The 16,884-nt window shown below is 43.5% G+C and overlaps 1 protein-coding gene across 5 annotated transcripts in view; it reads left to right on the top strand.

Annotated features, from left to right (window-relative positions):
* Window positions 1–16,884, top strand: part of Ube4a (ubiquitination factor E4A) — a 39,420-nt gene that overhangs the window by 18,165 nt on the left and 4,371 nt on the right. For all 5 annotated transcript variants that reach the window (XM_021171810.2, XM_021171814.1, XM_021171813.1 and 2 more), the window contains exons 10-19: window positions 1,087–1,420; window positions 2,659–2,779; window positions 4,761–5,065; window positions 6,555–6,687; window positions 7,702–7,889; window positions 9,687–9,787; window positions 9,890–10,003; window positions 12,117–12,291; window positions 14,068–14,248; window positions 15,093–15,240. In XM_021171810.2, the coding sequence (XP_021027469.1) occupies window positions 1,087–1,420; window positions 2,659–2,779; window positions 4,761–5,065; window positions 6,555–6,687; window positions 7,702–7,889; window positions 9,687–9,787; window positions 9,890–10,003; window positions 12,117–12,291; window positions 14,068–14,248; window positions 15,093–15,240 (1,800 nt within the window). The remainder of the gene's footprint in view (window positions 1–1,086; window positions 1,421–2,658; window positions 2,780–4,760; window positions 5,066–6,554; window positions 6,688–7,701; window positions 7,890–9,686; window positions 9,788–9,889; window positions 10,004–12,116; window positions 12,292–14,067; window positions 14,249–15,092; window positions 15,241–16,884) is intronic.

The following is a 16,884-nucleotide window of genomic DNA, read 5'->3' as shown; positions in this document are numbered from 1 at the left end:
AGCAAAGAAATCAGCCTTGACACATACCTATTATAATCTCAGCAGACAGAGACAAAGGCAGGCTTAGTCTACATGGTGAGTTCCATGACATGTGGAAAAATCCTGTCTCAAAAAAAGAAAAGAACAGTGTCACTGTCTTCAGGTCCTTCACTAAAAAGGGGATGATGGTTGGCGTGGGTGAGATCTGCCCAGTGTGACAGTGCTGCACACCCCTTCAGTCCTTGCCCTTCTCGCCAAGACACTGTTGTCACTCAGCTCATAATCCTTATGACTAGAGCCATCTATCTTATAAATCTTCCCTTTCCTCCCCTTTATGCATAGGCCTCTTAACAGAATTTAGCAGTAGTCTGATGAAGAGGCATAGATGGCCAAACAGGGCACAGTTAAGTGTCCCGTTACTGTTAAGTCATCACGGTGCTGTCAAGCAGGTGTTTAGCAGACTACAACAGTGGCCAAACTAACTGCCCTTGGTGTGTGTTTGTTTCTTATAAAGAAGGATTTACTGGGCCCATGGAGCTGGCTCAGTGAGTAAAGATCTTATCATCCAGTCTGCTGCCTCAAGGCTGTTCCCCAGGGCCACACAGCAGAGAATCTGCTCCCATACGTGCTCATACATGCTTCCTAGCGTGTTACTCCCACATACAACTACACTGACACTGAATAAATGTAATATAAAAACTAAAAACACTTACTGACTATAGCTATGTCTATCTGTTCCATTTATGGCTCAGTGTCATACTACAGTGGTAGAGGTGAGTAATGCTATGACAACCATTTGAAAAACTGAGCCAAAGGATTTATCACCTAACACTGTACCAAAAATCCCTACTGTGAAACCTATTAAATCTGTGCAATTTGGCAGCTGACCAGAAAATGTCTCCTCAGTATCCAGTAATACATATAATATCTATGACATGTAAATAAACATATATCAGAATCAGAAAATAAGGTACAAAGGGGGAAAAGGGAAAGGTTAAGATTAGCATTTATTTAAAAACCTGTATTTGCTGGGGCTTAGGAGTAAAAAAGAAAATACCAGGATTGTGAAATTGGAATGTTCTGTGGTTGTGTTTTCTGGCTAAACAGTTCATGGCTCAGTTCCATGAAAAGATCTACCAGATGCTGAAGAACTTGCTCCAGCTCTCTCCAGAAACCAAGCACTGTATCTTGTTCTGGCTTGGAAACTGTTTGCATGCAAATGCAGGCCGCACCAAGATCTGGGCCAATCAGATGCCCGAAATCTTCTTCCAAATGTATGCCTCGGATGCCTTCTTTCTGAATCTGGGTGCTGCCCTCCTGAAGCTGTGCCAGCCATTCTGCAAGCCCAGATCCTCCCGGCTCCTCACCTTTAACCCCACGTACTGTGTCCTCAAGGACTTGAATGATGAAGAACGAAAAATTAAGAATGTGCATATGAGAGGTAGGTGGGGAACTGGGCTCTTCAAAACAGTGAGTGTGTCTCACCTCTGAAGCATTTGCTCCCTTGGCCTTTGAGAAAGTGCCCCTTGTTCAAAACAGATGAGAACAAGTTAAATAACATGGAATTTTGAAAAACAGCACCTGTTACCTTTTAAATGCTAGGCCTTGTTGAGACCTTCTGTCTGATTCTGGCAACCTTGGATCTTCATTTCCTCGTCTTTTATAAAGTGCAGTCAGATACAGCTGCTGTCCTTCTTGAACTCAGAGGTTCCAGAAGAGGGCAGACGGGTAGGTTATCCAAGTAGAAACAGCAGTATGGTTGAACAACCAGTTCTGCAGAGCTGTTGTCTTCATGTCTCAACAGACAAGTCAGAGTTTACCAGGCAAAGGAGCAGGAGTGTAGAGACTAGCGGATGTAGAGGTGGCAGCCTGTGGAAGCAGCAGCGTGCACTTACTTGACAGGCAGAGGCAGGTGGTCTTGGAGTTTGAGGCTATCTAGAAAAAAAAAAATCTATGGAAAGAATTGATTGAGGAATAGTGAGAAGTTCCTTGTAGTTAGAGCAAGGGACGGGATTGGGCTGTGAAGAGTGTGGGGTGGGAGGAAGAAAGCTGGCACCAGACTGGAGAAAACGTGAATATGGAGAAGTGAAAAGGAATGGGCCCTGATCTGTCACTCAGAACAAATCTCTTGTTGGTTTTGATTGATTTCCTTCTAGGTTTTGGGGCATTTTTTTAGCCTCTTATAAATTAACAAAACCAATATCTGCACAAAGATAATTTATCTTAAACACTGAAAAAAGTTGACATAGCCAAGTGATAGTAGCCCATGCCTTTAATCTCAGCCATCAAGACACAGAGGCAGGTGAATCTTTGAGAGTTTGAGGCCTGCCTGGTTGACAGAGCAAGTTCCTTGAAAACCAGAGCTACACAGAAACCCTGTCTCGAATGAATGAATGAATGAATGAATGAAAGAGGAAAATGCCCCATTGCCTACCACTTGGAAAGTACATAGTATTATCACTCATTTTAGGTTTTTTGCTGATTTCATTGGTTCAGCAAAAGAGATTTAACTGTTTCTGTAGATATCAGGAGGCCAGAAAGTGTTTTTAGACAAGGAAGTCATTGGAGATATGTTACAAGGAAGATATCATTGTAGCAGTATGGAGGCTGAGGGAGAGTGGAGGCCAAGACTGATGTCTGCGGAGAGCAGTACATCACCATTCCTTTTGCTTCTTCAAGGTTTGGACAAGGAGACCTGTCTGATCCCAGCTGTGCAGGAGCCAATGTTCCCCCAGAGCTACAACCTTGTGACGGAGAACCTGGCCCTGACAGAGTATACCTTGTACTTGGGATTTCACAGGTAACTCCTTTGATGTCTTGGAAAAGAACGGACCCGTTAGTTGTGTTGACAGCTTGAAGGTGGGCAGTGAGTCTGAAGAGCCCTGTTAGGATGGCACAGGGAAAGTCACATGCACTGGTTTAAATTTACCTGAGTCCACTTTGTACAGTTTACTTACAGGTTTTTTTTTTTTAATCTCTCTTTAAAATTAACATTGTACTAATATTTTCTCCACATTTTGCCAACTTTTCAATCCCTGCCGTTTTGTTATTATCTAGGAAAATCTAATTACTGTCATTTTACATTTCACTCTTTACCATTGGGTTATTATTTCTGATGTCCAAAGAGACAAAACTTTCACAAGTTGAGAGACTGGTGTAAGGGACTCCAGATAGACAATCCGAGCACATAGGAGCTGCAGACCTGAGAGGACTGCTTCTAAAGACAAGAAGGCTGAGAGCTTGTGTAGACGTCCGGAAGTGTCCATTTCTAGCAAACCAGCCATATGCCACTCCACAGTTTTCCCCTTTGTTGAGCAGAAAATGATTTCCAGGATAAGGAGGAGAAATAACTCCTACGTCTCATCTGTAGAAAGAGTATTATGAATACTGGGTTTTTTTTTAATTGGTAGGAACAGGGCACCCATGCTCAGGTGTGATTTCGAAGCCAGAGATTGGGGTCAGGTGGCTTTCTCAGATGATCCCCCACCGTATCTTTTGAGAGAGGATCTTTCACTGAACCTGGAGCTCACTGATTGAGCAAGACTCCAGGATCCTCCTGTTTCTGTGTCCCAGCATTAGGACCGCAGGGCACACCAGCACACTCGTGTTTACATGGCATTAGGACTGTAGGAGCACACCAACACACTCGTGTTTTACATGGGTGCTGGGGATCTAAACACAGGCCCCCTTGCTCGCATATGCAAGCAGTTTATCAGTTGAGCCATCGCCCCAGACCCAGGAATACTTATAGTTTTTTGTTTGTTTGTTTGTTCAAGACAGGGTTTCTCTGTGTAGCTTTGGCTATCCTGGAACTCACTCTGTAGACCAGGCTGCCTCTACCTCTTGAGTGCTGAGATTAACAATGTGTATCACATGCCTGGCCTGAAATACTAATTTTTTTTTAATGCATTCTCAGGATACTTTAATGTAAGGTTTTGGTTTTTTTTTTTTTTTTTTTTTTTTTTTTTTTTTTTTTTTTTTTTTTTTTTTTTTTTTTTTTAACTCCTCCAGCAGAAAATTCATGGGGGAGGGGGATGAAAATGTCTTTATTAGACAGTGTTTCTACCGTTGTTGACATTTTAAATGTCACAGAAGTTCAACATGTGCTTGATCTGCTCAACAATCTAAATTCAGATCTAGGAATGCCTGGCATCTAGTTTCCTACTGTCACCCTAGTAGCTGTCTGCAAGATCCAAGGGAGTGATTTAGGATTGTACATGTAGAACCAGTTATCAGTAGCTTTTAGTTCTAGGTCTTCTTTTCAATATTAGAGTGAAATTTTGTGAAGAATAATTATCTTATTCTTCAGAAGGCTGGACGCTGCTCTTAGGTTGTGTGCCTCATGGTGGCTGCTTTAGGTGTGGTTGTTAGAATCAAGTCTTTTTCACCTGCTTAGTTTTCTCACTGTGCACAGATTATCCTCTGACCCCACCAGTGCACTCTAAAGCTTGTACTGGGCTGCTCATACTCTGCATCATTGAAATGTCTGTTTTCCATAATAACCACGCACTCTGCACCCTGCTCCTGTGAGCGGCCACTGACTCCCCATAATTAGCTGCAGATTTGTTGTGCACGTGGTAACGTTTTCTGAGAACAGTGCACCTCGCGTCTGGCCAGCTGGTAACTTTTGTGGGTACCTTCTGTGTCATTGACCCTGCAACTTTCTACAAGTATAGAACACTAGAAAAAACAAACAAGGATTTGCTTTTCAGTGTGGTCTATACTACACTGCCCCCACATGGGCCTCCCTGACCTAGTCTCTTCTGCTTTCTTGGGGGCAGGTTGCATGATCAGATGGTAAAAATCAACCAAAATCTGCATCGGCTGCAGGTTGCCTGGCGGGATGCTCAGCAGAGTTCTAGCCCTGCTGCTGACAATCTCCGAGAGCAGTTCGAACGCCTGATGACCATCTATCTCTCTACCAAGACTGCTATGACTGAACCCCAGATGCTGCAAAACTGCCTGAATTTGCAGGTGTCCATGGCTGTTCTGCTGGTTCAACTGGCCATAGGCAATGAGGGCTCCCAGCCAATAGAGCTAAGTTTCCCTTTGCCAGATGGCTACAGCTCTTTGGCTTATGTGCCAGGTAAGCAGCCTGTCCCTTGGAAACATCCTATTAATAGCCACCTAAGTTTAACTGGGTCACCTTGGAAGCTTAATTCTCAAAATAGCCTTCCTTAGTTATCATTTCATTGTTTTTAGAGAAGCTACTCAAACTTACAAGAATCTCCTGGCCAAATTATGGGGTCCCAGTAGTTGCTTCTCCAGCTTTGTGTCCCTGATACTGGGACTGTCAGAAAACAGCCTGCCAGAGATGAACTGCAGTCAGGGTTTTCACAGCTCTTAGTGTCTGTTGTTAATATTGTTTGACTTTCAAAGATTCAACTGCCTGTCTAACTCTCCCTGAGGGTTTTGGGTTTTTTTAGGAAAAAAAATCCCCTCTTACTAACTCAGAAGGGAAATTGTGTGTATGTATGTCAGTGAGGGGTCAGTAGATGTTGTTCACTAATCAGATTAAATGTTCTTGAACACTGTGCTGGTCTCGTATTGCTATGTAACAAGTTACTCCCCACACACAGCAGCTTAAAACAGCAAACACTATCTCACGCAGTCCTCTGCGTCAGAAACCCTGGAGCATTTGGCCATGTGATTCTATCTCAGAGTACTAATGAGGTTATGGTCAAGCTGTCGGTCAGAGCCATAGGATTCTGAGGACTCAACAAGGGCTCGAGGATCTACTTACAAGCCCAGTTGACTAGTTGTCAACAGGCCTCAGCTGCTTGCCAATAGCCTAACACATCTCTTAGTGCCTGCCACTCACGATGTGGCAGCACAGGTGACCAAAATGAAAACTGCAAACTCTCTCAACTAACCTTGAAAATGATGTCTCTACTGCATACACCCGGGTATGTCCCAGTCTAGAATGATGATGTCCTCCGCTGCATACAGCAGGGGTCTTCCTAGTCTAGAATGATGCAGAAAGAGACTTTGCAAAGATCTGAGTGCCAAAAGGGAGAGCAGTTAGAGGACCATCCTGGAGGTCCTTACTGCAGTCACCTAGTGTGACTAGCCACACCTAAAGGGTGGCTTAAACTGTGGCCAACCTATGGAGGCACACAGTGCTAGTGTAAAGAGTTCTGTGTCAGGCTGGTGAGATGGCTCAGTGGGTAAGAGCACCCAACTGCTCTTCCGAAGGTCTAGAGTTCAAATCCCAGCAACCACATGGTGGCTCACAACCATCCGTAACGAGATCTGGCGCCCTCTTCTGGAGTGTCTGAAGACAGCTACAGTGTACTTACATATAAATAAATAAATCTAAAAAAAAAAAAAAAAAGAAAAAAAGGCAAGAGTCAATATTCAAAAAAAAAAAAAGAGTTCTGTGTCACTGCTGTCCATGCACTTCCTCAGATAAGAACAGAGCTTGATACGCATGTAAGAGATCCTACTGGCTTATCACCATCCCTGGTACATAAAAGAGTTAGACTTTTTTTAACCTTTGTTAATTTATGTGAAGGAGGTACTGGGATTGAGACAAATGAACAGATGTTTGGCTAATTCCAGTGAATCTTTTTCAGAATTTTTTGCAGATAACTTGGGTGATTTCCTCATTTTCCTCCGACGCTTTGCTGAGGACATCTTGGAGACGTCAGCAGACTCCCTGGAGCATGTCCTTCATTTTATCACCATTTTCACTGGAAGCATAGAAAGGTGATGTGCGGGACGCTTGCCCCAGTCACTGGCTAGAGCCACAAACATTCTGCCTGCTGTGGTGAGGTTTAATAAGCAGAGGACTTTGCTCACAGAATTTGAACCTGCATATAAGGTACCTAATAGGATTCCATTGCTGGTCCCTGGTTAAAATAGTTAACCAGAATACCAGAAGCTGGACCAGTGGCTGACAGATGCTGAACTTTTACTAATTATGTCAACCAAAGCTTGTTCCTGCAGCCGGAGTTGGGTAAGCAGTAAACCTGGGTTTATGTTACTTCTAGCCTGGTGGTTTGACTATGTTTACGATGTACTATGGTTTTTAAATTTGCTTTTGGGTGGGGGGGAGTGGAGGGTGTTATGTGTGGGGGCTAAAGGAAACAATTTTTATGCACAAAAGGGCACATTTGCTGCAAAATGAAAGTCCACAATTCTGCCATACATATCAATGAGAAGCCAACACTTCACTGAGCTGAGCAGACCTAAGGGGAAGTTGGCCACAAGCCAACAGGCATTGATTAGACTCATAGGACAGGGATCATGGAGCTATCAGATAATTATAACCTAATTATTTGCATTCAGAAAGTGTAGGAAGGCAAGTTTATTCAAAATGAACCTGTCAGAGAAGAGTACATAGTAACTAGTGCCTTTTTATAGAGAAAATTGAATGTCCTAAGCATTCCATGGGAACTAAAGTACTCCCTCATACATGGTTAGCTGTCCTCTCGAGAGTTAAGAAGACAGGCATAGTAGTGTACATCTATAATTCCAGCACTCAGGAGGCAGAGACAGGAAGAATGCTGCAGATTCAAAGCCAGCCTGGTCTGCATAGGGAGTTCTAGGAGAGCCAGGACTATGTAATAAAACCATCTCAAAACATGTTACATGGTATCTCCTGCACTGGAGTACTGACTTTACTATAGTGTGACTATTCTATATTTAGCTCCTCATGTAGAGTAGAATCACATCGGGGAGTTATGTCTTCCTGCTCATCATGCTTTCTGCCCTCTGCAGAATGAAGAATCCTCACCTGAGGGCCAAACTAGCAGAGGTGTTAGAAGCAGTGATGCCTCACCTAGACCAGACCCCAAGCCCCTTGGTGTCCAGTGTGTTCCACCGGAAACGTGTGTTCTGCAACTTTCCATACGCTCCCCAACTTGCAGAAGCTTTGATCAAGGTTTTTGTGGACATTGAATTTACAGGTAAAAGAGTCACGCAGCCTGCTCTAGAGCTGAGAACTAAGAGTTTCACAGCTTGGTCACTGTCGAGTGTCACAGAAACTCCAACCAGCATTACTTGAGTACTCACTGTGTGCCAGGCTTAATGGTGGGGGCTTTATTTTTACTATGTCACTAAACTTGTTTATCTGTATTGTTTTCACTTTATATGTAAGAATATAGATGCTAAAAATGTTTTGTTTGTATATATCATACACCTAAAAGTGCTAAAACCAGCTCTGTCTCACAAAATACAAACAACAACTAGAACAAAAAACATCCCACCTGCATACATTCTGGAAAGGCAAGCATGAGGACCTGAGATGGAACCTTAAAATTCAGGTTTTAAAAAGCCAGGTGCAGCAATGCCTACCCCTAATTCAGTTCTAGGGAGGCAGAGACAAGAACGGTGCCTAGGAATCTATGGTCAACAGTCCAGGCAAATCATTGACTTCTGCTTTAATGAGAGACTGTCTCTGAAACATAAAGTGGAAGCAAGGTGGTAGTGGCAGAGGCAGGAGGATTTCTCTGAGTTTAGGGCCAGTCTCATCTCTTGAGTGAGTTCCAGGACAGCCAGAGCTACACAGAGAAACCCTGTCCCAAACAAATAACAACAAAAGAGAGAACATTTGAAGAAGGCACTTGGTGTAGACTTTCAGCCTCCATGTGAGTGTACATGTGCAAGCCCACACACAAACATGTATGAACACATACCCACAACATATGTATACATTAAAATAAAAAAGAAAGAAAGAAAAGAGTACCAGTAGACAGCATTGTCTCCCTCTTCTGTCCTGATCACCTGAGTTTCAATTAAGCAGAGCTTTATCTGAGCTAGTAGTCAAGACATGTTAAGCAGATGCATAAGAGTCTTTTTAAAGGAGATTTCTGCTATTTGGTAACTTGGACAATTAACATTTAAAGAGGCATTTAGCATTTTATTAGCTGTCCACATTTCTGTTCTGCCTTTGTCTCTTACTTAACCTCTGGGTCTCGATTTCTCCCATATAAAATGAGTCAGAATGAGGAGTCACTGACATAGTATGTGCTAACCTGCTCCTAAGAAGCTGCCCAGCAGTCATGGTGACAATGTCACTGTATGGCTATACAGCCAGAGAATTGCAATGGAATACATTCCATGAATCTAAAAGTGAAGGTTGGAAAAGGCTTGGAGAGCCAAGCACAGTGATACCACATTCCTGCGTAATCTTAACATCTAAGAGGCAGAGGCAAAAAGACTTAATTGGAAACCCTCCTGGAGCCAGGTGTGGTGGCACTCGACTCTAATCCCAACAATACTCACGAGGCAGTCATAGGTGAAGCTCTGACAGCCTGGTCTGTATAGCAAGTTCCAGGACAGCCAGGGTTTCTCAAAACAAAACAAAACAAAAAACAAAGCAAAACAAAATAATTTCATGCGTGTAAAAAATGTTTGATCATATCCACCCCCAACTCCCCTTCCTACTTCCTCTGGAAACTCTCAACATGTTCCCTTTCCCTTCCCCCATTCACATCTGCTCCTTCTTTTGCCCACAAGCCACTGAACCTAGTTGGTGCTGCCTGTTGGAATGTTGGCTGGTCTTGTTTTGTTTACATGATCATATGCAGATAGTTGTAGCTACAGCTTGGGTTTTATCCCACACACCCCAAGGAGTGTGAGCTGGAGGTGCTCCTAGGGAAGACTTGGCAACAGCCTTGACATTCAGAGTAAAAAATGCACACACATGAGCTCGTTCTCTATTAGACCACCTCAGCTGATTTCTCATTCTCACCTTACTTTAGGGGACCCCCATCAATTTGAACAGAAGTTTAATTACCGCCGCCCTATGTATCCCATCCTAAGATACATGTGGGGGACAGATTGCTATCGGGAGAGCATTAAGGTAAGAGGGTTTTTCATGGTACTATTTGCTTCAGGTCAGCCTCAGTACCATTGGTACATGATTTTGCACTAAAATATCTTCTTCTTGGGCTGGGACTTACAGGATTTGGCTGACTATGCCTCTAAGAATTTAGAAGCTATGAATCCCCCACTGTTCCTCCGATTTCTTAACCTGTTAATGAATGATGCTATCTTCCTTTTGGATGAAGCTATACAGGTAAAAAAGGGAATATTGCGTGTGTTCCTATACCATTTGCAGTGATCTCAATGAAAAAGGCTTCAGACCATCAACATTGGTGGCAGTGGGGTGGTGGTGGCAGTGGGGTGGTGGTGGCAGTGTTTGTGTTTTGTTTGATTTCGTTGGTGTGTGTTTGCTTAAATAAGTTCTCTCTCACTCTTTATCCTCAGCTGACCTCAAACCCATAGGGATCCTTTCACCTTAGCCTCCCAGAGCTTTAGGGTTGCAAACATGAACCACTACACCTGGCAAAGAATATATTGTTTTGACCTTTTAATTATAATAGAATAATCCTTGCTCTAGAACATTCTTGCACACCACCAGTGTATGTGTTATAATAGTGTGCCCAACACTTTGTACACAGCTTTCTAGGTTCATCATTTCACTATATCATGGGTCACTGTTGCACTTGGGTGGTTCTTTGGATGAGAGTTTAAAAGATGATCCCAGGAGAAATCCCTTAGTGGTTAAGAACACTTATGACTTTTGTAGAGAACCTGGATTCAATGCCCAGCACCTAAATGACCTCTCACAAACACCTGTGACTCTAGTTCTGACACTCTTCTGACCTCTTGCAGACATGTGGTGCACAGACATACACATATTTTTTAAGTGTGATAAAGCCAAACTAAGGTGTATCAATGGGCCAACAATACAGGAAAGAATTATAGGATCTTCATTGTGGCCAGTGACTGTGAGACTTTCATTATTACAATAGAGTACCTGAGAAAAACCACCTAAAGGAAGGAAGGATTGTTTCAGCTCCAAGTTGCATAGGTTTTGGTCCAGGCTTAGCTGTGTGCTGTGCGTTGGGCCTGCAGCAGGGCAGGAGCTCGGAGTGACCAGCAGTGAGCCTCAGGAAGATGATGCAGGTTAGTTTGAAGGTCGCCTACCGGGCAGTCAGAGCTCTCGTGGATAACCCACTAAGTAACTTGTGCTTGCTTTGTGAGAGGGGTCTACCTCCTGTTCTTTTCATAATCCTGCACTCTGAGGAAGTGAGAACAATTCCTATTATAAACATCTCTGTTAAGTGAGGACAGTATGATTCCGGGCGTGAAGCAGATCATTATTTGCTGCAGCCGTAAGGTGATGAGAGGTGAGGGTTTTAAGTATTTATGATTCCCTCTGGAGAGCAGGCATATTTGTAGAACTTTAGTTTTGAACCTTGCGTGTTGTTTTATGTTTTAGGAAGGACTCCTTTTCCTGTCATCCTGGTGCTTTAGCTTGGCTTCCACACATTGCTCCACTGATGCTCCTTTCCATCTGGATCCCATCCTAGCTCAGGCAGTTAGCTAGCAGTTTGCTCAAGCTAAGACAAAGCTGAATGAGGACACTATTACTCTTTCCCAAAGTCCCTTAGAGTTTAATTTTACATTCTGTGTGTCCACTTGCTACAGTGTACGTGAGGAGGTCAGAGGACAGCTTAGGGGAGTCTGTGTTCTCCTTTCACCATGAGGGTTCTGGGGCCAACTGCAGGTCATCAACTTTGGTAACAAGTACCTTAGCCCACTGAGCCATCTCGCTGCTCTTCCCCGGGTTCTTGAGTGTCAGCCCTGCACTGACAGAGGCTTCGTATCGTCTCAATTTCCCAGCTGGCTGACTGGGTTTGTTTTTTGCTTTTTAAGATTTATGTATGTGAGTGTTTTGTTCCATGTATGTAACTACACTACATGCATGCAGATACTTGGGCAGGCTAAAAAAGTTCATTGTATTTCTTGAAGCTAGAGTTATAGGTTTTTGTGAGCTGCCATGTGCTAGAACAAGTGCTCTTAAACTCTGAGCCACTTCTCCAGCTCTGGATTTTTTTTTTTGTGTTTGTATTGTTTTGTTTGAATTATGTAGGTACATATAATGCCTACAAAGGCCAAAAGAGGATATCAGATCCCCTGGAACTGGAGTTAACAGGTGGTTGTGAGCCACAGTGTTGGTGCTAGCAATCAAGCCTTGCCCTTTACAAGAGCAGCAAGAGCTTGTAACCATTGAGCCTCCTTTCCAAACCCAGATGACTAGATTTTAATTAAGCCCTCTTAAATGTCTTGGCCCTTCAGTTGCATTTCTCTTATCTGGTGTATCACATTTCTGGTTTCCATAGTATTTGAGCAAGATAAAGATTCAGCAGATTGAGAAAGACCGAGGAGAATGGGAGAGTCTGACACCAGAAGCCCGCCGAGAGAAAGAGGCAGGTCTACAGATGTTTGGGCAGCTGGCACGGTTCCATAACATCATGTCCAATGAAACAATTGGTACCCTTTCCTTCCTGACATCAGGTAAGAACGTAAGGCATGCCATCCCCCAAAATGTAGAAATCAAGGTCTCTTTCACTGAGGGATCAGCCCAGCTCAAAACTAAGAGTGTAGAATCTGCGACAGGATGCAGCTCAGTCTGTAGAGTGCTTGCCTCACCTGCATGAAAGCCTGCATGGTGGCCCACACCAGGAATGCCAGCACTCTGGAGACTGAGGCAGGGAGATCTGAAGTTCCAGGACATCCTCATCTACAGAGAAAGGTCCAGGACACCTTAGGATGCATGAGACCCTGTCCAAAAGAAAATTGGACTCTGGTGATTGTAACTTCTACATCTGAGACCAAAAAAAATCAGAGAAACTTCAAAAACATGATGGTGTTCATTATTGACATGCCAAAAAATATAAGCTGGTTTCCTGAAGATGCTGGGAGTATAGATTAGTGATAGAGCATATACAGAGCATATACAAAACCCTGAGTACAGCCCGGCGGTGGTGGCGCACGCCTTTAATCCCAGAACTCGGGAGGCAGAGGCAGGCGGATTTCTGAGTTTGAGACCAGCCAGCTTGGTCTACAGAGTGAGTTCCAGGACAGCCAGAGCTGTTACACAGAGAAACCCTGTCTCGAAAAACCAAAAAACAAACAAACAAAAAAAACACTGAGTACAATCCCTACTACCCAAAAAAACTCTGTAAAGACCAGATAGCCATTAACTCTGTGTTTTGGTGTATGTGTGTTTGTGCGCGCACATGCACGCATGCTATAAAAACATAAATCCAAGCATGGTATGATATCCTCTTGGGAGATGAAGACAGAGGACTCTGAGTCCCAGGCTAGCCTGAGCTACATAGTTCCAGGGTGTGGCAGATAATGACAGATGAGGGAGGGAGGAGGATAAGTAATTTGCATTCAATGAATACATTTAGTGTGCTAGAGCAGCCAGAGAGCAGGTGTGAAAGGAAACCATCTAATGAGAAATGCAGAAATTGACTTTTAAACTTTTAAAGCTTTTTAAAAACTTTATCACTTCAGAGAAATCAGAGAAGATAAGGTGGCCACAAACCAAGAGCAAAAGCCACAAAGGACAGAAGAAACATTTTAAATATTGAAAATGTGACTTTAAAACTTTAAATATTTAGTGAAAGGGTTAAAAAAAAAAACTCAAGGAACACTCCCATTGAAGTGGAACAGAAAAAAAAGAGAGATAGAAAGTAGGGAAGGATAAGAAAATGAAAACGAAGTCTTAAGTCCAAGTCAAATGTGGGACTTGTGGGTAAAGGCCTTTGCCACCTAGTCTGGCAACCTAGGTTTGATCCCTGAGACCCACATGGTGACAGGAGAGAATTGACTCCCATAAGTTGTCCTCTGACCCACATACACTTGCTGTAACACATGTAGGTGCACACAATAATGTAGTTTTTAAATATTTTAACAGTGTCTGTGACTGGGTAGTAGCTTTTCGTTTGTTTGTTTGTTTGTTTTTCGAGACAGGGTTTCTCTGTGTAGCCCTGGCTGTCCTGGAACTCACTCTGTAGACCAGGCTGGCCTCGAACTCAGAAATCCGCCTGCCTCTGCCTCCCAAGTGCTGGAATTAAAGGTATGCTACTACCACCACCCGGCTGGTAGTAGCTTTTCTTTCCTTTTTGTTTATTTGGTTTTTGGTTTTTGTTTGTCTGTATTTTTTTTTTTTTTACTGAAAATGCATTATGTAATTAAAAATCCTCAAAGGTCTCCAATAAAATGAGATGTAAGGAGAAAATTAGAGTTGTGTTGAGCTTTAAGACTCTGGCTTTCTTCCAGAGATCAAGTCGCTGTTCGTGCATCCGTTCCTGGCCGAGCGCATCATCTCCATGCTCAACTACTTCCTGCAGCACCTGGTGGGCCCCAAGATGGGTGCCCTCAAAGTCAAGGACTTCAGTGAATTTGACTTCAAACCTCAGCAGCTCGTATCAGACATCTGCACTATCTACTTAAATCTTGGGTATTTGAGATTGGTGTTGAGAAAGCCATGGGGATGCTAGTATTTTGATAGCAGAATAACTGGTTAGGTCTTGTGTGAAAATAGTGGGGGAAGGCAGGCTCATTTCTAGCTGATAGATGAAGGACTCCTCCATAGTTCTAAATAGATTTTATCTGGCCCATTGGACATTGTTCAGTATTTCCAACATTCTGCCTTGAGCTGTGCAAAGATAAATATTACTGGTTATACTACTGTTTGTGGAAATATTTTTATGGCCATGGAATACTTTATAGTACAGAAAATTAGATGTGATACTGTATGCCTTTAGTCCCAGTATTTGGGAGCCAAAGGCATGTGGATCTCTGAGTTTAATGCTAGCCAAAGAAAGAAAGGAAATTAGATGTCAAAGCAGGGAGATGGCTCAGTTAGTAAAATGCTTGCCACCCAGACATGAGTGTCTGTCTGAGTTCAGATCCCTAGGACCCACCTAAAAAGCTACATGGGGTAGCATGGACAGTAATCCCAGTACTGGGACAGCAAAAACCAGTAAGATTCCTGAAGTATACTGGACATTCAGCCTCACAAAACTGATGAATTCTAGGATCAGTGAGAGACCATGTCTCAAACACAAAGTCTTGAGAGTAACTGAGGAAGACACCCAGCGTTGATCTCTGCCCTTCACACATATACAGACATACTTATGCATGTGCATACACACACACACACACACCCCACAGAGAGATACACATAGTTCACAAGCGCACTGGTGGCTTGGAAGTGCTGGGATGATTGTCTGTAGCCCATCTGCTATCTGCACATTGACTGTGGTCTGATGCTCAGTTTCTTTCTAACACTGACCTTTCAGGGATGAGGAGAACTTCTGTGCCACTGTGCCCAAAGACGGACGTTCCTATTCTCCGACTCTCTTTGCACAGACAGTCCGAGTCCTGAAGAAAATCAATAAGCCTGGGAATATGATCGTGGCTTTCAGTAACTTGGCAGAGAGAATCAAGGTGAGGAAGAGGACAGCTTGTTTTCTCAGATATTCAGTAAGAAACGCCACAGAGACGCCGAGCAGCCTTTAATCCCAGCACTCCGGAGGCAGAGGCAGGTGGATTTCTGAGTTCGAGGCCAGCCTGGTCTACAGAGTGAGTTCCAGGACAGCCAGGGCTANAAAAAAAAAAAAAAAAAAAGAAATGCCACACAGTCACTTCAACTCTGCTGCTTCTGCCCCATTTCCAGGAGCAAGGGGTACTGCCTAGAGGCATTAGAAACAGACACTTCCTCTTGGTCAGTCAATGACTAGAGCAGCCATCTTATTAAATGTTACCCCTGCCTAGGAAGAATAATTGAAGATGTTTCTACCAGGTGAAAAGAATGTGTATTTGTGAAGGCTTTCTTTTCGTCTCATCTCATCATCCATCTTTTCGTCTCAGCTCCAAACTTTGTTTCTGTAACTCCTTCCTTATGAAGGCTTTCTTTAGATTAACTTTTATGTCCCAGTGTTATGAAAGATTTGAAAACCTAGTGTAAATGCAAAAGAACTTTATGGAATAAAATTCAGGAGGAAGGGCAAGGCTTGCTGGTACACAGCCATAACCTTGCACTCACCCAGCTGAGGCAAGAGGATTCCAAGTTCAAGACTAGCGTGGGCAACATAATGAGTTCCTAACTCAAAATAAGTAAAAACTGAGCAATGACGAGTATCTTACAGACACTGGTTCCTATGGCTTTTCTCTGTTCCTTACATTTCTACTGATGGTTGGTTTATACTGAATGCATTTTAGAGATTAAAATACTCAGTTGTGCTCAGCTAATCCCTCCAGTTGGACAATGGAAAAATTCCATTAGGAGTGGTGGAAAGAAAAAATACACGGCACAGACGTCTAATAAAAAAACCTTCCAGGCTGGGCAGTAGTGGCACACACCTTTACTCCCAGCCCTTGGAATGCAGAGGCAGGAAGATCTCTTGAGTTCCAGGGTCAGCCAGGGCTACACACACACACACACACACACACACACACACACAAAACAGCTCCAAAAACAAAACAAAACAAAAAAAGAAAAAGATCAATACCTTCTTTACAGCTGTCAGTTGTTCCTCAGTGAATTTCTTCTTACAGGATTTTTTGTGTAGCCTTGGCTGTCCTGGACTCACTCTGTAGACCAGGCTGGCCTTGACCACAGAGATCTGCCTGCCTCTGACTCCCAAGTGCTGGTATGTGCCACCACTGCCAGGCTGAGTTTGTTTTTTGTTTTTATTGAGCTGAGCTTATGGTTGGCCTACAGCTTAGCCAGATCAAGCTGTAAGGAAGTATACCAGAGTCAAATGTCAGAGCCCTTTAAATGTATAACCTGCTTGTATTTATCAGAAACTGTTTGCAGGCACAGGCTATGTGATTATTCGACTAACAGCCCTCCCACCCTTTCCCCTTTCAAATGCCAGCAGTCACACCAGAATGCTTAAAGACATTCCCTTCAGCCATGATGCCCAGCAGCTGAGCTCTACAGCGTGGTCATGGGCTTATCTTTAAAAAGACAAAGTGGCCGGGCAGTGGTGGCCATGCCTTTAATCCCAGCACTTGGGAGGCAGAGGCAGGTGGATTTCTGAGTTCAAGGCCAGCCTGGTCTACAAAGTGAGTTCCAGGACAGCTAGG

The sequence above is a fragment of the Mus caroli genome, chromosome 9 (assembly GCF_900094665.2).
Source record: "Mus caroli chromosome 9, CAROLI_EIJ_v1.1, whole genome shotgun sequence".
Lineage (NCBI taxonomy): Eukaryota > Metazoa > Chordata > Mammalia > Rodentia > Muridae > Mus > Mus caroli.
Note: the sequence above shows the minus strand (reverse complement) of the source record. Positions and strands in the feature narration are given on the sequence as shown.